This window comes from Sturnira hondurensis, unplaced genomic scaffold, assembly GCF_014824575.4.
Source record: "Sturnira hondurensis isolate 20B ecotype Veracruz unplaced genomic scaffold, ASM1482457v3 Scaffold0000880, whole genome shotgun sequence".
Lineage (NCBI taxonomy): Eukaryota > Metazoa > Chordata > Mammalia > Chiroptera > Phyllostomidae > Sturnira > Sturnira hondurensis.
The window spans coordinates 22760728-22788330 of NW_028073511.1; the positions used below are offsets into that span (position 1 = coordinate 22760728).

Here is a 27603-nt window from a genome sequence, read left to right on the forward strand (position 1 = left end):
TTCCATTTGTTCTGAAAGCAATAAATTGATTCAATCAGCAAATATGCACTGAACTGCCCTGTGTAAGGTACAGTGTTATGCACTGTGGGAGACAAGGTAGGTTAGGCATTGTTCTTCCAGAAGGCACTGTTCTGAACAATTTATTAAAGGAATATCTCGCACATTCTTATGTACTGTTGTTGGCAAATGGAGTGCAGACTTTTCTTGAAAATCTGCAGTGATGGAGACTCATTACCTCCTAAAACAGCCTTGTCTCATTTTGTTTGGGGGTAACTCATTCTCTTAAAATATTTAAAGCCCAGTTCCCTATAACTCAAGTTTTGGACCTAAATCTTTTTTTAAGACAATAGAAGCCAAGCTGAATCTGTCTATAGTCATCAGAATTTTACTTTGAATTATGGATCATATACATATGAATTCATATACCCAGCAGATATTTATTCATCTCTTGCTATGTCCAAAATACTGCATGTTAGTAATACCCTGTGTAAAAATTAGTTTTATCCTTTAACTCTTATACTGATTGTGTGATTTCAAGATTTGCAATTTGTTGGCATATTTTATGGGTAGATCACATGCTACAAAAACACACAAATGATTTAAGATATTAAAGTGTGCCTAAGTATTGGAATATAACATGATTTACTTAGTATGCATGTGTATATGGTATATGTATATACACATGTATGTATATGTGTATACAGATACATGTATATATAGATGTGCATAGATGTATATATAGATGTATGCATACACACATACATGTGTATATGTATATAGATATATGTGTGTATATGATACAGGGTGCAGCCAAGGGGGCGCCCAGAAAAGATTTAGAATGGTGTCCAGAACTCAAAGTGTACAGCAATATTGGAGGAAATATTAAGATATCCTCACCCCCCCACCCCAAGGTGTCAGTTGGGGGAAGGGATGAATGGAGCAGGGCCATTGAAAGCTGTTTTGCATAGCAACAGTTTTGCAGCTAACCTCTGGAATGGTCATTTAACATATCTATAACCTTTAACTGGTTTCATAGATATGTTAAATAGCTGTGGCCAAGTTTTGGGCCAGGGAGAAGTGAGTGCCTGCTACCCAGGATGGAATTGGGAGCTGCTTCTCTGAGACAGAGTGCCTGCGAGAGAGGTATGTGGCTTTAGCAGAGTGAGGAGCCCTCTCTTGGCCTGGTGAGGGGGAGAGCCACGCTGTTTTGGAAAGATGTAGACCCCTGTAGCCATTAGGAGGGAGAGCCACGCAGTTTCAGCAGAGTGCAGACCCCCTCTTGGCCAGGTGGAAGGGAAAACCACGCAGCTTTGACAGAATGGAGATCCCTGCAGCCAGGTGAAGAAGAAAGACGCGGCTTTGGTAGAAGAGGCCCACGCGGCTTTGGCGTTCTCCCTTTGGCTGAGTGGCCTGGAAACCAGGAGAGACTTTGACTAGGACTTGGTACAAAGAACTCTTGCCAGTGAAAGGTGCCACATGACTTTGGATTAATTGGAGATCCTGCCTGGACAGACAGACGACACAGCTCACGTGCCAGCGACCTGAAAAACGGACGTGTGCTCTTTTCCTGATTTACGGTACCCGGAGTTGGGACAGTGGGAGAAGGGAGCGCTGTGTGTGTGTGTGTGTGTGTGTAGGTGTATACCCTTAAAGACTTTAATATTTTAAGGAAGGCATTAGGCCTGAATAGCATTAAATAAACATTTTGTTTCCTTTTCACAAATCTCTGACATTGAGAGATGTGTTTCCAACTGGCGGCGGACAGAAGAGCCCTATAGATATTAGATTATCGTCCTTGGGAGGGGCCCGTTTTCTGTAGCAGTTTTTGGCATCCCTGGGTGGGCCAAGTATTGCCCCCCCTCGGACCCTTGTTCGGTAACATATATACACACACATATATATATATATATATACACTTGGTGAAATACATATATACACACTCACAAGATATATATCATTTAAATACTCACTAGTGTGTGTACAACTGATCCCTGCCCCATCAAACATACATGGAGGCAGACATTCCAGCAATTACACAGATAAATGTAAATTGCAATTGTGACAGTTTTTCTGACTTAGTAGCATGAGTGCTCATAAGAGAGAATTTGATTTTTATCTGAGAGGATAGGGAAATCTTCCTTGAAAAAGTGACGGCTGAACTTTTGTGACTGAATTCCAATTACCTTGATACAAAGAGAGAAAGAGTATCTTCAAACAATGCAGTCAGCACTTGCTAAAAAGGGAACATGGGGAATACAGAGTCCCTTAGGAAGACAGCTGAGCTATGGGATGGGCAGAGAGGTTGGGAGAGGATGGTGCAAGGTGAGTTCAGAGTGAGCAGGCCTCGCAGACCCTCTATGTAGCCTTTGGTAGAGGTTTGGCATTTATCCTCAAAACAGTGGGAAACTATTGAAGAGTTTCAAGTAGAGAAGTGGCATAATTTTCCTTTAGAAAAGTTGCTTTGGCTGCGTATGGAAGAAGGGTTAGTAGAGATAGGAGCAAATGCAGGAAGAGCAGGTAGGCTGTCATAGTGGTCACATGGAGAAATAACAGCCTAGTGTGGGCTAGGGTGATGGTTGGAGAGAAGTGAATACCGTATTTTGTCGTGTATAATGCACACCCATGATTTTGGTCCAGACTTTCAGGGAAAAAATTGTTTAAATTTTAAATTTATTTATTTATTTATATTTAGATACTTGTTTTTTTGTATTATAAAGTAATTTTAGCATTTATTTTTGAACATATGGTACAAGAAATTTTATGTAGCAAATAATTACAAAACATAAGAACAGATACAAGATATTTCAGGTAGTACACATGTGAAACACACATATTTATTTTTCCCTCAAAAATGTGGGCAAAAATGTATGCATTATACATGGCAAAATACATACTTTTGTTCCTTCTGTGTTGTTTCGAGGAGGGAACACTGACCCAGATTGGTGATGTATTGACCTTAGAAGGTGAAGCAGAGAGAAATGTTAAGGATGAATACAGAATCTCTGACTCTTGCACCTGGTTGGATGGTGATTTCATTCATTGAAATAGGGAATCCAAGAACGTGGCTGGGCTTCTGAGGAGAAGCAGCAGTTCAGCTTACACAGTTCAAGACTCCCAGGGGGACACACCAAGTGGGAAGGGTAAGAGGTAAAGAACAATGAGGTAGAAACTTGAGGGATATTAGCATCTTTTGGCTACAGTTTGAGGATGTGTGCATAGGGGATAGTGAGAGAACTGCCAGAATGGTAAGAGAAGAAATCAAGAATTTGTTTTATTACTAAAGCCAAGGGTGGAGGCGGGGGATAAAATGCAATTGAAGGTGAGATGGTCAGTGAGGTTGAATTCTATTGAGATGCTAAAAGTCTCTGAAAACCATCCATTGACTTAATGACTTACGGGTGTAATAGGGATGATCTCAGGAAGGATTTCATTGTTTTTGTTGGAGAGAAGATGGCAGAAGACTGGAATGGATTGATTAGCAAGTGGAGGGTGAAGAAAGGGAGACTGGCTGTAGCCGGGAAGAGTAAGATAATTTCACTTCAGAAGATGTTCTGTACTTCAAAAAAGCTAAAAAGTGAGATGGATAGATCTGGAGACTGTGTAATTTTTTATAAGCTGTTGAAAATGAATTTAATCAGGTTTTAAACTGCAATTGAAACAACTTCCAATTACTTGAGGGTTATTTGCAGTAAACTCTTAATATTCTGTCTAGCAAACACAACACTAGACATTACCACTATCAGAGGAGGTGCCGGAAGTGTAATTAATTTTAATATTAGCCTAAGTAGATGGAATTAGGAAGGCAGATGTGCTCAGAGTAAATCTTATCATGTGTTCCAAAAGCTTGATAAAAATGGCTTTGGAATTAGAAAATGATTTAGCTCATTTGCACCACAGTTCAGCTTTGTTAATACAGGTAACTAATGAATTACCCGTTCTTCCTAGAAATTGTTTTTATCACATCCTGTGTTTCTTAGATTCCTCTTTTTTCCCCCAAATAACTTTACTTCCATTTCCTGAAAACAAGGTCCCACTAAAAATGATAGACTTATTATTTTCTACACCTGCAACTTTTTATTCTTTTAAATTTTCTGCCAGTGTTTTTTGTTAATTCATTTTACTAAACAAACAAAATAATTAAGCATTTACTCTGGGCCAGGTACTGAAGACTCAGAGATTGACACAAGTCTTGCCCTTAGGAAGCTAGGAGTCCACCTCAAGTCACCCTAATCAAAGGAGACTTTCTTTGGCCTGGCTGGTGTAGCTCAGTGGATTGAGCACGGGCCTGTGAAGCAAAGAGTTGTTGGTTTGATTCCCAGTCAGGGCACATGCCTGGGTTGCAGGTCAGGTCTCCATTTGGAGGTGCATGAGAGGCAACCACACATTAATGTTTCTCTCCCTCTCTTCCCCTCTGTCTAAAAATAAATAAATAAAATGTTTTTTTAAAGAGATTTTTCCTTGAATCATAAATTTTCCATTCTAACAGTTTTTCACCATTCAACTATGAGGACATCCTTTCCATTATCAGAAGAATGGCTGTACATATGTCACATACTACTAGGCATGTCTAGTATCCACTGGTTAAGAACTACATATTAAGAGAAAGCCATCATAGAAATTTTGAAATGAATGCACTTACTATTCCCCTGAGCAACACCTACATAAATATTAAGAACAATGTGTACATCCATATGAGATACCATCTATTCTGGATATGGGCAGTAATTTATGCAGATCCTTTGCAAAGTAATATAAGCCCTTTGGTTCACAGTTGAGCACCATAGTCTACACCATTCATTTCATACTTAATTTGTCTTATGATACTCTCTTTTTAATTGTCTGTTATTATTCAACCTTTACATATGCTTATCTAAGTCACACGTCTTGAGCACAAAGGTCAGAAATTGAATTTCCTCTGTTTATCTTACACAGAAATCTGCTTCTGAACAGAAATTAATAGAGGGTGAATGAAGATAGTTTAATGTGTACCATTGATTGCTACTAATCCTTGTATATTTTTCCTAATATCTTGCCATAGGCCTCTTCTTGGGAAATGAAATGGAAGCAGAATCAGAATCTGGTGCAGGAATGTAAGGCTTTGGTTGAAGCTGAAACCAGCAACAGTGATCCAGATATAATCCTGGTGAGATAAACTTTACTGACTAAATGATACCTTAAGATTTATCCATATCCATAAAGATTGGAGGAATCTGAGAAGCATTTTACATTAGTGTCTCAAAATAAGTAAAACATGTAATGGAATGATCTAGTTTTTAGTTGAAGAAACAAAACTCAGAAAATTAGTTACTTGCCCAAGGCTACACAAACTAGTAAAACTAAAACTGTAGCTGGTGCCTCCTGACTGCTAGCTCATGATGCTTTTCACTGTAATAATCAGGGTGTGAAAGCTTTAGCACTATGTAAACACATATAAATTATATGTATGTATAAAAACTATAAGGTCATCCCCAAACCTGCCTGCTCGAATCCAAATCATATGAACCTTTCTGTAATTTGTAATATGCATTCTCAACAGAAAATGAAATTCAAAATTGCCATAAATTAGGCCACTGTCAAAAGGCCTTGCAAAGAGAGTCTATTTTGAAAAATATGGACATGCTTTCCATTAGTTTCCCTTGATTTAGTATCCCTGACTCTTACTTGATAGTTGATATCAAAAAGCTACCTATCTGGACTGTTCTACCGTCAGCCCTGAGAGAGTTGCTTTGCCTCACTGAGCTAAGTATGAAAGCCCTTGGTGTTCAGGGAGCCTTGACTCAAGGGCTGACCACACGAGAAACACTTCATCTGTGAAGTTATGTTAAAGATGCTGTCCATTATGTTATATCATGTTCTTTGTATTATAATAAAAGATCATTCAGACAATAGAATTTCATGTCAAGAAAACTGTATTTGGTATGTTTTTTATCAGAACATGAATTTTATTGCTGACTATTAGTTCACTATTTACCTTTATTTCCAAGAAGCTTACAGCTAAACTTTAAATTAAACTATAGTCACATAGATGGTTGCTGTGTTTGACATGGTAATATAATGAGAGTATTTAGAAAAGCGTCTAGCTTATTGTTTGGGTGAGGTACCTCAGAATGCTATTTGGAATTGTAGATTAAATTTCAATTACAAATGAGCCAATAAAATCTTTTGCCTCTAGCCCAATTTCTGTGCCCTTCAGCAGAAAATTATTGTCATAAAGTACATGGTATAAGAATAGTTGTTTTTTATTTAAAAATGTCTTATTATGGGAAATTTCAAACATAGTACAATCAACTCCTATGTGCCTGTTTTTCATCTCTAGCAATAATCAACTCATGACCAGTCTTGTTTCATTTGCATCCTCCCTGCCCCCATCACTCCCAAGCTTCATTCATAACACTTCATCCATAAGTTATAATTGTCTTACGAAGCCATCTGACGGACCTTGAAAAGAACTAGGAGCGATTTATGAAAGGGGACTGGAAAGTACCTCCTTACTGACAATAAGGGACAACCAAGTCGAGGACATGACGAAAAGGAACACCAAAGTATTTTCAAAAGGAAAAGATAAAAATTTGATCAGAGGCTAAAAAGAAAGAGAAAATTGCAACCACTATTGTAAATGGTTACAATATTTACCTCTTTGAAGCGAAATGTGTTCTAGCTGTACCTGTTAATAGTGCCAGTCCCCGCCTGCGTGCAGAGCCTTCAAAGTCGCGGGGTGTTTCATGTAGCCATTGTGCCGTTGCCTTTCCAAGGTGTGCACCCAGCTTTTAGCTAGTGCTTTTCATAAATGAGGTATGACATTGACATTAAAATTGTATTTCCATGTAATGTTTCTCAAGTTCATAAGTTACTCGTTTGTACGTATGGTATCATTTTTTTTGTGTGTCCCTGTGATTCCAGCAAGAACTCTGTTTTGAAACTCATGGTGTGTAACTTATTTGGATAAATAGGAATTATCTAGAGTTTCATATTAACTCCTTCATTTGTCTATAGATGCAGTAATTTCCAGTAGGAAATAATTCTGAGTGTTTATCTGTGTTTTCTTAAACTCAGAAATTAAAAATGATTCCTCTTTACCCCTGGGCTCCTTCCCAGGTACCTTCTAACTGTAGTGCCAGTGAGTGTGTGTGTGTGTGTGAGGGGGAGGCATGTACTTTCATTCCGACCCTGCAGTGTCACGTTTAAACAAGGAAGGCATGCAGGGCTAATGGTGGTACAAGAGGCTGTCACTTAAGGAAGAACCATCAACTACCACACAGGACACTTCCGGCCCCTCCCCAAACACGTGGTTTTTATTATGCTGGTGAATTTTCTGGGACCCAGGGTCTGACTCTCAGGTGTAATCAGCTCAGAAATACATGTTCAGCACACCAAAGAAAGTTCATCTCACAGGGATGATTATTACCCATTATCCAAACTCATGAGACTGTTGTATGAGGTTATAATGGCAGTTTAGTCTTTTAAAGATGAATACAGCCTCAGTCCAGTGGGAAGTCATGGGCAATCTTTTCCTTTACACCAATTGGGCTAGCCAATTGCAATCTGACAGTTGCTGGTGAGCTAGGTATCTGAATAGTCAACAGGCTTCCAGCAAAACAGCCTGCTGCATCCGTCCCCCCCAAAGAGATGATGCAGTGGTGTTGCCAGGGCAACCATGATACAGAGAGGGCCCAGCTCCTCCACACCACGTGGACCTGTGCTCTTCTGAGTATATTTTTTCACCTTGTTTGGAGAGCGACTCTGTTCTGATCAGCAGGTTCTTTTTTGCTGTGTTAGTAATTAATGTCTGTCAGTCTGCCTTTTGAAAGGATTTTTTCCATATTAGGGCATGTTCTGTGCCTTCCAAGATTCAGACATACTTTGCTCTGGCTCTCTGATGGACAGTTGTGCAATTTCAAGTGAGATGATAAGAATGTTCATGACTTTTCAGATTTGTGTTGAATCTGACCACTGCTGATTATTTCAGCCATGGTGCCATTCATTCTCCAAAATCACCTCTTCTGCTGTGACTCAGGGTTACAACAGTTCCACCTGTTTTCACAACATCTTCCTTCTCTCAGTCCCCTTCATTCTTGATTGAATGTTCTTCATGTTCCTTTTCTCCAGGGCCTGTAGCTTATTGAAGCTATTTGTAAAAAAAAAAACAAACTTGCTTTTGTTTTTTCTTTTCCCAGTAGAATAACCCTCACCTTCTAGTCATTTGTAATGTTTGTCTGTCTGCACTACACCCTGTACCACATTCAGCATCTCCAAATCATTCGTGTGGTGTTGGGCCTCACTTTCCTCACCTCCGGTTGCTTCCGCTCGCATGCTCTGTTGGTGTTCCTTCCGTGGCATTTTTTCCTTTTTGATATTACATTGTGCTCGCCCTCTTAGCCAGCACAGGCCATTCATTTTCAAAGTCCACGTACTGCGTGTTCTAGCTCAGACCTTGCATGTGATTTGGAGCTTTGGGAGCCTCTACCAGGGTGCAGTTAAAACTCCAGCCATTTTCCTGAGGTTAACAAAACTGTCATGACAACCACTGAAAGTGAGAACGTATTTACCAATGATACATCTGATAAGGGGTTAATATCCAAAATTGATAAGGAACTTAATAAAACTCAACACCAAAACACCCCAAAATCCAATTAAAAAATGGGCAAAGGACCTAAATAGACACTTACTTAAAGAGGACATGCAGATAGAAAAGATATATGAAAAGATGCTTGACCTCAGAAATCATCAGAGATAATGTAAATCAGGGGTGTCAAACTCTTTTTCACTGGGGGCCACATCAGGCTCACTGTTGCCTTCAAAGGGCTGAATGTAATTGCAACCCCTTAACAGTTAAGGAGTAGTTACATTTATACAGTCCTAAAATTATTTTGGCCCTTTGAAGGCAACTGCAAGGCTAACGTGGCTCCTGGTAAAATATGAGTTTGACACCCCTGATGTAATTATAAAAACACAACGAGATATCATCTCACACCTGTCAGAATGGCTATCATCAATAAATCAACAAACAAGTGTTGGTGAGGATGTGGAGAAAGGAGAACCCTGTGTATTGTTGGTGGGAATGCAGACTGATACAGCTAGTGTGGAAAACAGTATGGACTGTCCTCTAAAAACTAAAAATAGAACTGCTTTATGACCCAACAATTTCATTTCTTGGAATTTATCCAAAGAAACCCAAAACACTAATTCGAAATAGTATATGCATCCCTGTGATCACTGCACTGTTATTTACAATTGCCAAGATTTGGAAGCAGCTCAACTGCCCATCAGTAGATGAGTGAATAAAAAAGCTGTGGTACATTCACACAATAGAATACTACTCAACTGTAAAAAAGAAGGAAATCTTACCTTTTGCAACAGCATGGATGGACCTAGCGTGTATTATGCTAAGTGAAATAAACCCGTCAGAGAAAGACAAATACCAAGTGATTTCACTTACATGTGGAATCTAATGAACAACATAAACAAAACAGAAATAGACTCATACATATAGAGAACAAATTGACAGCTGTCAGAGCAGAAGAGGGTTGGGGAGCTGGGAGAAAAAGGTGAAATGATTAAGCAAAGGAACAAACCCTCATAGATACTGGCAATAGCATGGTGTTTACCAGAGGGAAAGAGGGTTGGGAGGAGGTGGAGGAGGGTAAACAGGATAAATGGTGATAGAGGGAGACTTGGCTTGGAGTGGTGAGCACATAATATAATATACAGAGGATATATTATAGAATGTATGCCTGAAACCTATGTAATTTTATTAACCAATGTCACATCAGTAAATTCAATACAAATTTTTAAAATCTGTCATGAAAATACTGAGGATTTTAAAGAACATCTTAGTCCTCATCAAAATGCCGTCGACAGCCTCCCAGTCCACTTTTGAGATGATGTGTGTGGGGCTATCAGTCTGTAAGGCAGAAAACTCCTTTCATTACTTTTCCCAACCTTGTTAGCACAGCTGCAGTCCCTCCACCATTTCAGGGTAACTGCAGTGATCCAGATTTATTACCTCTGACCCTGTAGAACTGTATTTTCTGAAATTCTGCTGTGTGTGCACATGCACAGGAGTTTTAGTGGAGTTAGCCTTCCCTTTTATTATGCAGCTGTGATGAAACTCAGGTACTGTATTGCATATGTGTTTTCTCATCTAATGTTTCTAATAACCTGAGCAGTAAGTTCTCTTTTCATCCCAAGTTTACACGTGAGGGAAAGGGTCACCCTGTCAGCAGTGATCACCTTGAACCTCGGCTGTTCCCACTTTCTTAGTCACTTTTTATCATGGCTTTCCTTTTTATCGTCCATTTCCATATCCCATCTCCTCCATCAGTTCAACCAGCCCATTCCATACCTGTAGGTTGGAATACACTTTCAGGTGTAAGGACTTCAAGGTACAGACACATATTGCATTGATCAACATTTGACATTTGGGCTTAGACAGTTTCTCAAAGCTTTATATGAGCATTCTCCAGCCAAGATTCTTGAATTTATTTAACAAAATCAACCCATTGTACTTCTTGCTCAGATTAAGTTAACTTCCTTTTAGCTCATGTCTCCACTTACCCACCTAAATATGGCCTATACAGTGAAATTCTTTTCTGCTCAGGACCTGGCTTTTCTCTTTCCAGTTAACCTAGTCACAGAATGGTCATTTGGACCATCACCTCAGGATGATTCCTGGCAAGGAGAATCTTCTCCTTGCCCAAGGTAATCATTCTAGTAATATCTTTGTGGTCACAGCCTTACCATACACCCCTCTGGTCTCCAGAAAATCCTATTATTTCTCATTTTCCACCCTCAAAACCACATCCTGCTCTCTCTCTTTTAACAAATCCCGCATAGTCTTAACTATTTCTGTCTCAAGCATTGCTAAACCCACATGTAAAGTTCAAGCTTGTCTCCGTTAGCCCCCGATGGGAAGGAAATAGAATTTCTTTATAGCACCTCTTACAGATTCACCAGCCTTTGTCCGGGGAATTGGTCTCCGCGGAGAGGTTGCTACAGTTTTGCTTTACGGGAGCGGTGCCCTGTGGTCCTGTTGTAATTGGCTTTGTCTGAGCTCAGTGAGAAGCGCTGGGGCACTGCCATGTGATCAATGGGCAGCTCAGCTTTACTCCAGGCAACATGGGGCACATGGGCTCCGTGTCACCCCGGTTCCCCTCAAGGTGACGCGTTCTGATCAGCTGTCACTGCACCGTGCTTAACAGAAGCAGGAAACATAAAAACGGAGCAGTGAGACTAGACCACTAAGCATCCTGACAAAAGGCAAGCAGTCGTAAGGAAGCAGTCTTCAGATAAGATGTGAGAACCGACTCTACAAAGAAGACATCGTAGGGGGTGTGCTCTGAGAGATGACTGGCAAAATTAGGTTGCCAGACCACAACAGATGGTCAAGAAAGCAAATGATTAACTTGAAGAACGCTGGCAAATTCAGGAACAGCAGGAAAATTAACAGTGCCAATGGTAAGTGAGAGAAGTTGGGCAGGAATAATTTGCTCAGACTCAAATCAGAGTGATAAAAGTACAACTGGTTGTTATACATGTGTATGCTTTTATTCATCTGGGTGGACCGCATACACCAAGTCAAAATTATTCCAGTTACCTAACTCGACTATGAAGCAACACTTACTTTTCCCCCTAAATGCTAGTATTTGTTGTTTTTTATATTTTACTTATTTATTTATTTTTATTAATTATTGTTCAAGTACAGTTTTCTGTCTTGTATTCCCAGCCCTGCCCCCCGGTGCTCCCCGCCTCCCTCCCATTTCCGCCCCCCACCTTAGTTATTGTCCATGTGTCCTTTATACTTGTTCATGTGAGTCCATCCCCTTTTCCCCTGTGTTCTCTCCCATCTTGTTTTTTTATATTTTATAATAATTTTAATCTTTCAGTTACTGCTTTGAATGTCAGTGGCAAACTAGGATTGCTAAGACAGTGAACTGTATCTACAGTGTCATTATTTAAGGTTAGGTTAGACTTGCCTGTTTACTAATCAGGGAGCATAGTGAATTTTTGGTCAGACTTACTGTAGACCTTATTTCATCTGTGGTCATTTAGGTCTTTTTTGGCTTGCACTTGTCCGTGGGAATAGACTGGCAGGTTAATTTATTGTATTTTCTCAATTTGAAGACATTTTTAAAAACTTCACGGCCAGATTATAATTGACAGATGTATTTTAAGAGTTCGGCAATGGGTCTCTACTATTTCCTATGAAAGATGTAACTTCCGGTGTCTAACCCAAAGTGTGGCACTTTCTGAGGTTCAAGAGAGATACATGAATAAAAGAATGGAGGGAACCATCTTCCTGTCAGAGAACTGAGGCAAGTCCTTTACCAACTATACCTGGTCAGCAATTTGGACATCTTTCAAAAGGGGCCGATTCTGACTCAAGAAAAGCGTCAACCCACTTCAAGCCCCTGGGTCCACTGATAGGGCCTCCATAGTATTTTATAAAAGCTGAAGATTGTGTGGAAGAGATGATGAATTTTCAGCATCTAGGTGTATGCTCTGTGGTGGCCAAACAAACATAACAACCACAACAAAACCCAAAAACAATAATTCCAAGTAATTCTATCTTGGCATCAATACAATGAAAGTGACAAAATGGCTCAGTGACCTAAAAGAAGGTAAGAAAGAAGAAAAGGAAATGACCTGACTACCTAATGCCTATATTCACCCTAAATACATACAGTTCTTCTGTTTTCTCTAACAGATTTTTAATGGGAAACTGCATTGGTATTTCAATAGCATGATTTCAGATGATTGAAGTTGCCTTAATTTTAAAACAGGCCAATTCTCAGGCAGTTTTCCTTGTTGGTGACATTACCATTTTCTCCATATACACCTGTAAGGTGCGGTAGTTCTTGCTCACAGTATCAGGAATTTCATGAAGAGAGAGCCAGGCTCTTTACAAGGTACAAACGAAAGTTGCCCAAGGAACTCGGGAGGAAAAGTTGTCTGTCGTCACTCTCCATAGCGTTGTTCATTAACTTGCCAACAGACTCATAGATAGACAAAAGCAGTATGTAATACAATCCCTGACCTAAAGGGAAATCTCATGGGGACTTATAATGAATTTAAATGTTCAAGTGCCAGTGTGTGAACTACCAGCAATCATGCACTAATTAAGACAAGTTTATTCAACAATACTATGTTAGAGATTTTAAGGGACACCAAAAAATAAAATAAAATATAAGGCCTTCTCCTTAAAGAGAAGGCAAATTGGAAGACAATTTTACAAAATCACGAGATAGCAGTATGTTATGGAAAGTAGCCAAATTCCCCACCCTGATAGACCAGTCCAGGTTCAAATTCAGATCTGCATGCCACTTGTCAGTGGTATTAACTTTTGATCTTCTGTTTTCTTTTTTATATATAGTTTTATCATTTTTCCATTTATATTTAAGTCTTTAGTGAGGTTGAATTAAAGAAATTTTTATTCTCTAATTACAGTTTACATTAAATATTATTTTGTATTAGTTTCAAGTGTACAGCATAGGGGTTGACAATCATGTACTTTATAAAGTGGTCCCCTTGATATTTCTGGTACCCACCTGGCAATACACATAGTTATTACAGTATCATTAACTCTATTCCCTAGGCTGTACAATCTTCTATTTTCTTATCTATAAAATGAGAATAATATTACTTACTCTCAAGGTTGTTAGGAGAATGAGTGGGATGATTTGTGGCAGGATGAAAATAATTATTTTTGTGCTATGAGAAATATTTGTAAAACCCCCTTCTATAATTCTAAGAGCAAATTCAGTCTCTACTGGGTGGGCCGGTAGATGGGAGTAAAGAATGAAAACTGAGCCCTGGCTGGTGTCAGTCAGTGGATTGAGCATGGGCCTGTGAAGCAAAGGGTCACTGATTCAATTCCCAGTCAGGGCACATGCCTGGCTTGCAGGCTAGGTCCCCAATAGGGGAGACATAGGAGGCAACCACACGTTGATGTTTCTCTCCCTCTCTTTCTTCCCCTTTCTCTAAAAATAAATAAATAAATAAATATTAAAAAATTAAAAAAAATGAAAACTGAGTAAAATTGCCTGTGGAAGAAAAGGGAGAACTAGAGAGTGGCCCTGTGTGGGGGTGGGGTGGGGGTTATGTCTGGACAACTTAGAATCTCATTGAGAAGAGCTTCAAAAGCCAGATGAAAGCCAAACAAAGAATACTTGAGGACGGTACCTCAAAGAGTACTTGAGGTAGTAAGCAGTCAGAAGCTTTAGGAAGATTTCGACAAAGAATATTTAATCATGGACTTTTTGTCTAAAGGAATTGATTCTCTGTGTTGTGAAAATGAGATAATGGAGCAGTACTGGGAAGAGTAGAAACTACTTTATTGTTATTATTCTATGAGCATATGACGTGTCAGTTACCATCCTAGACATCAGGGATGCAGCATGAAAAAAATAGACAATGCTCCCTTCCTCATGGTGCTTCTATTGCAGTGGGAGAATGAGATAATAAACAAGTCAAATAAGTAGAATATGTTGCATGGTATGTAATGGTAAGTACTAAGGAGCAAAATAAAGCAGAGGAAGCAAATAGGAAGTGTCAGTATTGGGTGTGGTGAGGGCAAGTTTCAATTTTGTGTAGCGGGGGCAAGAAAGGCTCTCAGGGAATGTTTGAGGAAAGGCTAGAAAAGGAAATAGGGCACAAACAAATCAACAGCAAATATGTCAAAGACCTTGGGCTGGGGGGGGTGCCTGGATGCTTGTGGAAGAGTGGGTGGAGAAAAGAAATGGAGGCGGTGGGGAATGAGAACAGTGAGGTCCAGAGAGGAAACTGGGCTCAGTAATGGTATAGCTTTCTTTTACCTGTGTTATTTTTTTTCACAGAATTCACACTACTTGATATTATAATCCATAACTATCTTTTTTATTGATTTAATATCTTTTATTTTCCCCTTGATAGAAAATAAGCTCCAAAAAGGCAGGACTTTGTCTCTTCACTGTAACAGTGTCTGACCTATCCTGGGGACTGATTTCATTGAATAAATTAATGAATGAAAGGGAGGAGCCTAAAACATAATGTTAACTGTGGAAGAGTGGGTCGTGGAGATCAACAGGGAGGCCTTTATTTGTCTGGTAGAATCTATGGGTCTTTGATGGTAATAGATGTTTGGGGTAGAAGTTGAGGGACTAAGAAATAAAAGAAACCAGATAAAGTGGTATCAATCAGTTTTTTTAAGTTTTCTTAACAACAGTTGAGTCAACTAAAGGTTACTCAGCTGACTGTGTATGTTTTTTTCCTTTCTCTAACTTATTTATGATGTATTTATCCTCTTAAATAGATACTTCACAAAATTGACTTTGTGGTATAATGCCGATCTATGGCATCCCTTGGGAAACTGACAAATCCCTCTCTGCTCATTGTTAACATAATTTCAATTAAGGTATTGAAAACCCCATGTTAAGACTTAACTATAATTTCATTTACAGTGTGGGAGGTAAAAATCTTAGAAAAAGCCTATCCCTAAACTGCAGAGTATGAAATGGAGTTAAGCTTAAGTGGCTGGAGAGCATTTTTATAATGAAATGGAGTAATATATATGAAAGAGCTTTGTAATAGTAGCAATATTCACAAATAGTGTCATCAAAAAGAAAATTAACTGCTTATATTCTTCTCTCAGCTTGAAAAAATTCAGACCTTCAAAGCTGTAAGTACATTGTAATAGAAGGGAGCATCCTAGGAACTGATATTTCCATGGTGTTATTTAAAAGGAAAACTGTAGGCTGCGAGTGGTTTATTGAAAGTCTGTAAACATTTCTATGCCAAAGAATAAAGAAAATACAGGAAAGGAAAAGAAAAAAAGGAAATTGCTCTTGCAATAGAGATGGCAAAGCTTTGTGTAAGCAACATTTTGGAGGTGAAGGGATATATCTGATCCTCATAAAAACGGCCTTTAAGAGGCAGAGCTCAGAGCAGAGAACTAGACAATAAAATGCAAAAGTAATTTTGTGACACTGTTGTTAATAGCACCACCAAGACAGGTTCCCTGCTGGGAGTGCTGTCATTTTTATTGATCTTGGCTACTTGAATCTTGTCTGTTTTTCATCATAAGAAAGATTTCACCAAAGAAAATGAACGTTCTGAACAGGATCATCACGGATGATAACAAAGTGGTTTTAACTTAAGTCATTTATATAGTTCCTCTTGTCAGCTTCTCTTGCATTTGCTGCTATCTGGTGCGGGAAATAGCCCATGCTGCTTATAAACAGGTCAAAAAATATTTAGTTCAAAGCTAGGAACTCTTAACAAAGTATGTAGATTTCCCTTAGATATCAACACATCATAAGAGAACTGAATTTTATGATATCCCAGAAATAAATAAGACATATATTTTAACGTCATTTTGCAAAATGAACTTTTAAAAATATGTGCACTTTTTCTTTCTAGAGCATGGATTCATTTACAGTATAAGTACAAAAATATTTTGTTATAGACAAAAGTAGCTTAGAAAACAGTTTTATTCATTTTCCCTAGCCCACAAGGCTTCTCTTTCCCTTGATTTGGGTAAAATAGAAAATGGGGATGTCAGCCAACCTTGCGGTTCTTTTGTTGTTAAGCCACAAGTGTGCCCACTTCACCTGCTCTCTGACAGAGCGGTTTCCAGGATGCCATGTAAAATATATGGCTGTATTTCCTGAGAGGGGAGAAGAGGAAGCTTGGTAGCCTCTCTCCCACATTTAGTTTAGCACGGTGGGTGGGGAAGGCGTGAAAGGTAAATACATGCACCTGGGCAAGCTCCAGAAACTGACAGCCCACCTTCCACCAGCTAACAGCAATGGGGAGCATGGCTGTTGTGGTGCGTGTTCACAGGCCTTCAATGGAGGAGCAGACAGGAGCTTTTGCCTTAACCTCTACCGCTGCCATTCTCCTTCTCTACAGCCCGTTCCCCCACCCTCTCACAGATTTACAAAATACATAACATGGGGAGCATTCTGGGTCTATTTTCCCAAAGGACATAAACTAGCATAACACTCTCACCTAAAGAAATACATTCCCAAAATGTAAGTTGATTTTGTATGAGCCTTGTGGAATGGATCTTACAGGATTCCCAGAGTGATGACCCGGCTGCCAAATGGCAACCCCCACCTCCCCCAGCCCCTCGTGCCCTCCCACTTCCAGCATCACACACACACACACACACACACACCCCTCACTCTCAAGTACCACCAACAAACACTCCCGGCTCCTGCCACTCAACACATTAAGGCTCTGTAACCCCTTTTAGACAGATGTACTGCGATTCTGTCAAAAGACAAGGTGTCCCTCCCCTCAACATTCCAGGAGTGCTCCCCATCCCCATCCCCACATTGTTCCCCATTATGCTTTGGGGCCTCACACCCCAGGCTCCAGCCTCCTCGATGTTTACATCGTACTGCTGTTGAGTTCATATCCTGTGTCTGCTCTGTAGCAAGCAGCATGGTATGTCTGTTCAAAACAGCAGAGAGACTCCTTTGTTGGACCTGGTGAATCAAATACTTGGCTAATTTGTTACAGTCATGATTACACCTATGTGAGATACGGATTTTTGAGAATATATGTACAAAGATTGGTAGAATGTGAACACCCCTTTAAAGAAATGATAAGAAGTCAATCGACAGTTGTAAAGCAGTCATCCCTGTGATGCATGCCAATGTAATTTTCTGCACGATGTGTGACTGCCTCCCTTCATAGCATGCATGTAACACTGTGCTCCTGGCAATGCTGCGGTCCATACTCTAATGTGGGCGTTGATGTTCAAGGTCATTTTCATAGCCTATAATATGTCCTATGTTTTTGTACAGCTCTAAATAAAGTGCTTGTTTTTCAGATTTTAGATCAGGGTGACAAGACTGTTTTATTGAAACAAGAAGAAAAAGAAGATTCTCTTATGAAAAAAGGTAAAAAAAAGAGTTCAGTTTATATACATTAGCTATAATGTTTGAGTTCTTTTCAGTATGACTCTTTGGTGTATCTTATGTGGAACATAAATCAGAAGTTTGGCATCACCAGTTTGGATTTTAAAATATTAAATTTGTCATATGGCAGTGGGAGGGGGGGTGAGTAGAGATCCACCAACTGCCCATTGTGAAGGGACAGAGAGGTACCTCCTGCCTGAGAATGGTGCCTGCAACACTGCCACACTGACTGAAAGACCCAACAGTAGATGTATGTTACCCTTCACATTGAATTCTACTTCGTAATGTGCTGAGGATTCATATAAGGTCTATAATTTTAGAATCTTTTTGCAAATTATAGTGGCAGTCTCTGAACCTACAATTGAGAGGTTCTCTGAGTGAAATGACTGACTAGATGACTCTAGGTCTCTTCCTGTCTTAAGGTTAGACTCTCTACTGGAGACAGATTTTTGGATTGGGATCTGTTAAGATGTTTTTGAACTTGAACTCAAAATGGAATAAAGAAGTATCCTGTAGGGAGAAAGACTGGTGAGAGAAGGGAATCTGAACAGTCCCAGTCAAGTAACCCCATGTACAGCAATAGGAGAAAATAAGCATCCTTAAAAAGATGATAAAATGTTATTATACATTGCCTTGAGAGTGTGTTGATGCAGTTTACAAAAGGATGTTTGAATACAAAGCCAAATATGTAACTAGTTAATGAACCAGTAACACTTCTTTCGGTTTATTATGTGATCATCAAAGAGTGACTGTCTTCATTTTGTCTACGTTCTTTTGAAGAAAAACAGGAGCTGTGCAGCGATACTACAGAAATAAAGAAAAATTCTTCATTACCTAATTGGAAAAGGTAGGTGTACTGCAATTATACAAAATCCAAGTGGGTGAAATTATAGTGTTGAAAAGTAATTATCAGTGTTTAAATACAAGAAGAAAGAAAATAATAGCAACAAGCGAAGGCAATTAAGAATAGAACCAAATTTTACAAAGGAGAAAAGAAAGAATAGAACACACTACATTTTTTAGTTTTCTGCCAAACCTTTTCATTTTCTTTTGTGAGGATTTGGGAATGATAAAACGGAACAGGCTTCACTTTCTACTCACAGCAAGCAACTAATTCACATTGCTGTAATGTAGTCCAAGAATGGAAAATGTCACATATATAAGGTATGACTATAAAATCATGAACTGATTTTTCTGCGTGGTTCATTATCTAATTGTCGCACATGTATGCAATTATAGTAATAGTTGCATGCTAGAATTTTCTTGACATGAGACTTTTATGACTTTCAAGTAAAATCAGCTGAATATTCTGGTTGCCTAGTGGAATGAAAAGAAGGTTTTCAAGGAAGCAAATGCTTAACCCTTGCTCTCCTACAAACCAATCTAAGCTGCTTTTCAAACAATCAAACCCAGAGTCTGTGAATCCACATTCCTGGTTCTTTCTTGCACAGGAGCAATTAGAGTAAGTGCAAGAGAAAAACCAGCAGGAGCATTTATGTTCCTGAACATGCTGACCGAGTAGTCACTCTAACATTCACATTCCATCACTTCACTCTTCTGTTTGAAAACCTTTCACAGCCCCGTCACTGTCAAGATAAATTATAAACTTTTTAGCATGGCACAAGTCCCCTTCATGGAAAGGAAGAATTAACGTCATTAAAATGTCATATTACCCAAAGCAATCTGTAGATTCAACGCAATTCCTATCAAGATACCAATGAGGCATTTCACAGAACTAGAAAAAATATTTTAAAAATTTATATGGAGCCACAAAAGCCCCTGTATAGCAACAGGGATCCTGAGAAAGAAGAACGAAGTTGGAGGAGTCACTCTACCTAATATCAAATTATACTATAAGTCCATGGTAATCAAAATAGCATGGAACTGGCATAAACACAGACACATAGATCATTGGAACAGAATAAAGAACCCAGAAATAAACACATCTTCAGAGTCAATTAACATTTGGCAGAGAAAGCAAACACATACAATGGGCTAAAAATAGTTTATTCAATAAATGGTGTTGGGAAAATTGGACATATACATGCAGAAAAATGAAACTAAACCACCTTAAACCACACACAAGAATAAATTCAAAATGTTTTAAAGACTTAAATATTGGACCTGAGACCATAAAAATCCTAGAGAAAACAGAGGCAGTTAAATCTTGGATATTGCTCAGAGCACTTTTTTTTCTAATATAGCTCCTCAAGCAAGGGAAACAGAAGGAAAAGTAAATAAATGGGACTACATCAGACTAAAAAGTTCTTGCACAACAAAGGATATCAACAAAATAAAAAGACAAACCAGAATGGGAGATCATATTCGCCAGTGCATCTGCTAAGGGGTTAATATCCAAAATTTTTAAAGTATTTACAAAACTCAACACCAAAAAAACAAACAGCCCAATTAAAAAATAGACAAAGGACCCAAATAGACACTTCTCCAAGGAGGGCATACAGATGGCCAAAACACATATGAAAAGATATTCAACATCATTAATCATCACAGAAATGCAAATTAACACCACAGTAGATATTATTTCATACCTGTCAGAATGACTATCATCAATAAATCAATAAGCAAAAGCACCAATGAGGATGTGGAGAAGGGAGACCCCTTTACATTGTTGGTGGGGATGTAGACTGGTGCAACCACTGTGGAAAGCAGTATGGAGATACTTCAAAAAAATAAAAAATGGGTCTACGTTCTGACCTAGCTATCCCACTTCTGAGAACATATCCAAAGGAACTCAAAACATTAACTCAAAACAAGTTAAACACCTGCTGTGTTCATTGCAGCATTATTTATATTCTTCGAGTGTTCCAGTGTCCATCAGTAGATGAGTGGATACAACAACCATGGGACATTTACACAGTGGGATTCTACTCGGCCGTGTATAAGAAAATTTTACCCTTTGCTACAGCATGGATGGACCCAGAGAACATTGTGCTAAGTGCAATAAGCCAGTCAAAGAAAGACAAATACCATATGATTTCAATCATATGTGGATTCTCATGAACAAAATGAACAAGGAAAATGTAGACACTCATAAATGGAGAGCAGTGATGCAGACACCAGCCCATAGTGTGGGCATCATTATGAATGAAATGAGACATTCACATGGACTACCCAGTCCAGTGGAGGAAAAGGGACAGCATGGCTTTTCTCTCAAGGGAAGCAAAACCTTTGGCCTTTGCCATGATCTTCATTGGGTTTCTTGGCACATTACATGATGGTCCTCATTTACTATGCACAGGTTGCTTTAGTGGTTACCTTTTACAGAAAACAAAGGGTCCAGTGCTGCTAATCACATCACAGAAGAGGAATATTTGCAAATGAAAAGGGAAAAGTGGTTGGACCAGTTACTCTGGTCCTAGGAAGGTTTAGCATGGATTTTAGGAAGTTACTTTGCAGTAAATGTTTGCAACTGGGGGCTGGGCCCATGCAATGCAGAATGGTCTCCTACAGAACAGGAGGATAGCCAGGGATGCAGGGGGAGATTAAGGGATGGAGGGATTGAACAAAAGGAAAAGGGACTCATGGATATGAACAACAGTGTAGAGATTGCTGGGGGGAGGAGTATAAGGGAACTAAATGGTAATGGAAAAAATGCAATAAAGATTATTTAAAAAGTAAACCATTGAATTGTACATGTAAGTCAGGTGAATTTTGTCATGTAAATAATATCTCATTCAAGCTTTTTTTAAAGAAATAAATTTATTGATACACACAACAACAGTAATAAATCTCAGTATAATTTCTGAATGACAAAAGCCAGAGGTAAAACAACAAAAAAAAGCCTTTCACAGTCCCATTACTGTTAAGATGAGTTGTAAATTCCTTAGCATTGCACAAGTCCCCTTCACTCCGGGCTTGTTCTCTCTAGTGCCAAGTTTGCTTCCCAGAGTTTCTGAACACCTCCATTTTTTTCCCACACTACTTTCTTTATTTGGACACCCTCTGAAACTTGTAGACCAGTTTGCAGACTTTCGTTGAACTGTCAGTTTGAATGTTCTCTCTTTTGGGGTCCTTGACTCTCCCCGGTAATTGACTTATTCAGAGCTTCTGTTGCAATGATCATATTACATCATTCAAGTTCAACAGTTATTTGCTATGGTCTGATACAATGGTGATCAGTGCTTCACAGTCAAATGGAATTGGCTGTCTGAACATGTCTTTCATTGCATATAACCTTTATTAAAAAAAGAGGCCACATATTTTCTTCATAAATCGAAGCCTCTGAGAGCTCTATCCTGCCCATTCTGGGGGAATCCAAGATGGTGGTGGAGGAGGTGGAAGAAATACTCATCTCCCCCTAGGATCAAAGTGGATTTATAACTAAATTATAGAAAAATCATCTTGAATAACCAACTGAACACTGGTTGGAGAGAAGCCTTAAACCAGGGACTTACAGAAGAAACCACTTCACCACATTGAGACTGGTAGGAAGTGAGAAGGTGTGAAAGTGCTGGCTAGGCTCACACAGGCAGTGTCCGAAGCTCCAGAGGGATATTTCAGTGGCAGGGGGGTTTTTCCTGAGAAGTGTGGGGATTAAATCTCAAGCTGGATTCCCTGTCTAGAGCACCAGAACCAGGAGTGGAACCCAAATACCATCTGGCTGTGAAAAGCAGTGGAGTTTCTGACCACCAGGGAGAGATAGCTAGAGACACAAGCAGTTTCTTAAAGGGACAGTGCACAAAATTTCATTTGTTTCCACTTACCTCCCTGGAATCTGGCAGGGGGCAGAGTAGACCAAGAGCCACATGACGGGAGTCTGGGATTGGTGGTTCTGGGGAGAGAACTGAAGGAACAACCACCAAGATCCCTGTGCTGAGTCATCCCCCATACTGAAGGAGCCGTCTCTCTCATGCAGAGCCTTCTCTAAATGGCATCAGTCTTAGGGGAAATAGTACTTCAGCCCATAAGAATTACTCTGCCCCACCCTGTGGCGCTTAAGCCTGGCTGCTGATTACAGCGTTATTAGATTAGCAGCTGATCAGTTTGATGGTTGATTAATATAACAACTAAGTGGAAAAATACAAAGAACCCACCAAAATGGAAAGACAAAAAAATACCCCACATGAAAGAATAAGAGAATTCTCCTGAAGGAGCATTTAGATGAAATGGAGGCAAGCAATTTATCAGAGATTTTAGAGTAATGATTATAAGGGTACTGAACAGCATGAAAAAGACATAGAAAGCATAAAAAAGGATAATCCAGAAATAAAGAATGCAATATCTAAAATAAAAAATAAGCCAGAAGGAATAAAATGTAGGTTAGATAAAATAGAGGACTGAATCAGTGTCTTGGAAGACAAGGTAGGAAAAAACACCCAGAGCCAAGAAAGGAAAGAAGAATTTTTTTTAAATGAGGAGGGCTTAATAAATATTCTAGATAACATTAAATGTAACAATCTGTGTCATGGGAATACTAGAAGGAGAAGAGAGCAAGCAAGAGATTGAGAACCACTTTAAAGAAATATTGAGCAAAAACTTCCCTAATCTGGTAAAGGAAAAAAAATCACACAAGTCTAGGAAGCTCAGAGAGTCCTAAATAAGCTCAACCCAAAGAAGGCTACACTGAGACACCTCATACTCAAAATGGCAAGGCTTAAAGCAAGGAGAGAATCCTAAAAGCTGCAAGAGAAAAGCAGGTAGTTACCTATAAGGGAACACCAATTAGACTGGCATTTGATTGCTCAACAGAGACATTTCAGGCCAGAATGGTAGCGTGAAATATTTAAGGTGACAACATGCAATAACCTACAACAAAGGCTGCTTTACCAAGCAAGGCTATCATTTAAAATTGAAGGAGAAATACGGAGATTTCCGGACAAGACAAAGCTAAATGATTTTGTTACCACCAAATCAGTATTGCAACAAATGTTAAAGGGCTTGCTTTAAGAAGAAAAACAGAAAGAAAAAAAATAGGAAAATGGTCTGACAATAAAATTCCACTACATACATATCTATCAATAATCACCTTAAGTATAAATGGCTTAAATGCTCTGACCAAAAGATGTAGGGTATCTGAATGGATAGTAATATAAGACCCATATAAATACATATATATATATATATATATATATATATATATATATATATATATACTGCTTCCAAGAGACCCATCTCAGATCAAAAGGCTGAGAAAGAAAAAAAACTGGGGTAGCAGCATTTATGTCCCACAAAATAGACTTTAAAACCAAGGCTATAGTAAAAGTGGAAGAAGGACACTACATAATGATAAAGGTAACAATTCAGCAAGAGGATATAACCCTCGCAAATGTGTATACAAAGAGCACCTAATGTAGAAACACCTAAACATGTTAAGCAAATCTTGATGGATATAAAGGGAGAGATTGACAGAAATGCAGTCCTAGTTGGGGATTTTAACACCCCATTGACCTCAGTGGATAGATCTTCCAGGCAGAAAATCATCAAGGAGACAGCAGCTTTAAATGATACACCAGATCAAATGGATTTAATTGTTGTATTCAGAGCATTTTATAACAAAGCAGCAGAATATATTTTTGTTTCAATTGTACTTGGAACATTTTCTAGGCTAGATCTCATGTTAGGACACAAAACAAGTCTCAATAAATTTAAGAAATCATATCTTCTTTGACTGCAACATATCTTCTCTGACTGCAATGCTATTAACTAATTTATCGCAAGAAGAACACCGAAAAATAAAAATATTGAAGCTAAATAATACGTTATTAAACAATAAGTGGGTTAGCAATGAGAGATCAAGGAAGAAATCAAAAGATATCTCAAAACAAATGAAGACACAAGAATCCAATCTGTGGGATACTGGGTAAGCAATCCAAAGAGGGAAATTTATAGTTTTATAGGACTATATCACGAAACAAAAAAAGTTCAAGTAAGCAATCTAACTTTACACTTAAAGGAACTTGAAAAAGAACAATAAACAAAGCCAAATGTGAGTAGAGGGAAGAAATAACAAAGTTAAGACCGGAAAGAAAGAAGTAGCAATGGAAACAAAGGAAAAAATAAACAAATGAGATTACATCAAACTAAAAAGTTTTTGCACAGCAAAAACCATAAAAAAATGTAAAGCAACCCTTTAAATTGATAACATGTTCACCAATACACATGACAAAGGGTTAATACCCAAATTTTATAAAGAACTTATACAACTCAGCATTAAAAAAACACCTATTAATAGGAAAAAAAACATTCCTATTAAAAAATGGGCAAAGGACCTGAATAGACTTTTCTGCAAAGAGCCCAATGGACATATGAAAATATGCTATACATCACTAATCTTCAGAAAAAAGTAAAATAAAACCATAATGAGATGTCACCTCACACTGGTCAGAATGGCATCATCAATAGATAACAAACAAGTGCTGGTGAGGATGGGGAGAAAGGGGGACCCTTTTTGCACTGTTGGTGGGAATGCAGACTGGTGCAGCCACTGTGGAAAGCAGTGTGGAGATTCCTCAAAAATGAAAAATGGATCTGCCTTTTGATCCAGCAGTCCCACTTCTGGGGCTACATCCAAAAGAACCCAAAACACTAGTTCAAAAGAACTAGTGTTCATCGCCACCTTGTTTACAATCACCAAGATATGGAATCAGCCCAATTGTCCATCAGTAGATGAGTGGATGAAACAATAATTGTACTTTTACACAATGGAATTATACTGGGCCACAAAAAAAAACAACACAAACATTTCCCTATTGCAACAGCATGGATGGACCTGGAGAACATTTTTCTAAGTGATATTAGGCAGTCTCTCAAGAGACAAGTACCATATGATTTCACTCATATGTGGAGTCTAATGAACAAACTGAGTTAACAAGCAAAATAGAGACAGACTCAGAGAGTAGACCGGCAGGTCTGGGGGAAGGGTGGTTAGGGGCTGGATTGAGCTGGAAAGAAGAGCCTAACAGTGTGGTGATTGCTACAGGGAGGAGGGGGCTCGGTCAGTGTGCTATAGCATACAAGAGGAATGAATGGTTCTAGAAAAATATGATAAAAATAAGTTTAAAAAAGATTAAGTCCTAATTATGAACCTCCAAGGTCCTATTAATGAGGCATAACAATTTTCTTAGTGTCTGTTTTAAACAGCTTCCACCCACTGTGCTAAAAAAATAAATAACTCACTCCACTTCTGACAAGTCATACTTGTCATACTCCATTATCAAAACATATCATCTTCTTTTAGGTCACTTATTACTATTTTAAGGTATCTCGTTGTTTCTATTTATCTTTTATTGTTGACACCAGTACAGATATCCCACCCCCCTGACCCCCATCCCCCCAGGCCACCCACCACCCCAGCCTTCACCACATTGTTTTCTGTGTCCATGGGCTATGCTTATATGTTATTTGGCAAAACTACTCCAGTCCCCCCACTCCTCTCCCCTTTGTTCCGGGTATCCATGCCTTTTCTTTTATTTAGTTTGTGAGTTTATTTTTGTACGATCCAGTTCACCTGGAATGCTGTCTTCTTCAGACTTGACTACATTTTTCTTTCAGTTGAAAGAAAAATGTAGTCATGTATCCTCTTTGCTCCTTTTTGGTTTTAGTACTGTATAACACCTCCCCCCCCCCCCAGGCTAAAATAGAACTTTATTTAAAGCCTCTTTCAGCAAATAAGAGACAAATGGTATATATGACTACTGTTGTCAAGAATAAAGATGTCACTTGGGAGGGTGAGGTGAGGGGCAGGGGTAGTGATACCACCACATTAGGGCAGCTGGTTGGTTTGGTTGGGCTTTACAGACTATTTAATTGTGACCACTCAAAAACCATGGTACAAGATTTGTCAGAGAAAATAGTATTTTTCCTACTTGAGAATTGACTTTATGTAACTACATAAATGACAATTTCTGCTTAACACTTGTGGTCCCTGCTTTCATGTGGTGCATGTTATTTCATTTGTCCTATATTGACATTTCTGAGTTTATTAGTGTCTAATGTGATTCTTTCTTTGAAATTAAGTGCACCATTGGAAGATTTAAATCCAAGTTCTGGACACAAAGCCGGAGTTTCTGTAAGTGGTGGCTGTGAAGATGCTTCTTTGCTGACAAAGTCTTATCAAAACACATCTGTCAAGGAAACAGTAAGAAAACTGACATCTAATTTATGGTAAAGATATTTACTAACATATTTCCATATGCTTCACTGAATTTTCTAAGCAGTGATAACTCCTGACTTTTTTCCTTATTAGGTGGTAATGTTAATGAGGAAATTCAATTAAATGACTTTATAACTTGTGCCCTAACTACTCAGATTTAGAGATGCCATGGGTTCATTGTCCCTTGAACTAGAACTACAGAGGCTAACTAACTGCCTGTTGTTTCATGGTCTGGCACTATGGTGGATATTAGTCCTCTCTTGAATGCCATAAAAAATTCTTACTGGGTTTACCTTAATTAACTAACCAACCTTCCTTCTTTCTTCCCTCCCTCCCTCCCTCCCTCCCTTCCTCTATGATTATTCCTCATGACATTTGTGTGGCCTTCTGAAAAGTCTCTTTTTCGAACTTTAGATGCTAAACTTCCTGAGGGAAACTGAGTTTTGCTTTTTGGCTCAGTGTAGAATGTTACACTTGTGCGCCTGGTTAGTCAAAAGATGTAGACACAGAGGGAGTAAAATCCAGGATTCGGAGGTTTTTCCAAATAGGGACCAATGGTAGGAGGGGGTTTTATAATCCCGCCAAAGAAGT

At 38.8% G+C, this 27603-nt stretch overlaps 1 protein-coding gene across 1 annotated transcript in view; it reads left to right on the forward strand.

The window, feature by feature from the left end:
• MORC1 (MORC family CW-type zinc finger 1) overlaps window positions 1-27112 on the forward strand; it is a 124914-nt gene extending 97802 nt beyond the window's left edge. The window contains exons 19-23 of the mRNA XM_037056862.1: window positions 5039-5143; window positions 17813-17882; window positions 18681-18747; window positions 26877-27023; window positions 27106-27112. Coding sequence (XP_036912757.1) covers window positions 5039-5143; window positions 17813-17882; window positions 18681-18747; window positions 26877-27023; window positions 27106-27112 — 396 coding nt within the window. The remainder of the gene's footprint in view (window positions 1-5038; window positions 5144-17812; window positions 17883-18680; window positions 18748-26876; window positions 27024-27105) is intronic.
• Window positions 27113-27603: the final 491 nt, after the last annotated feature.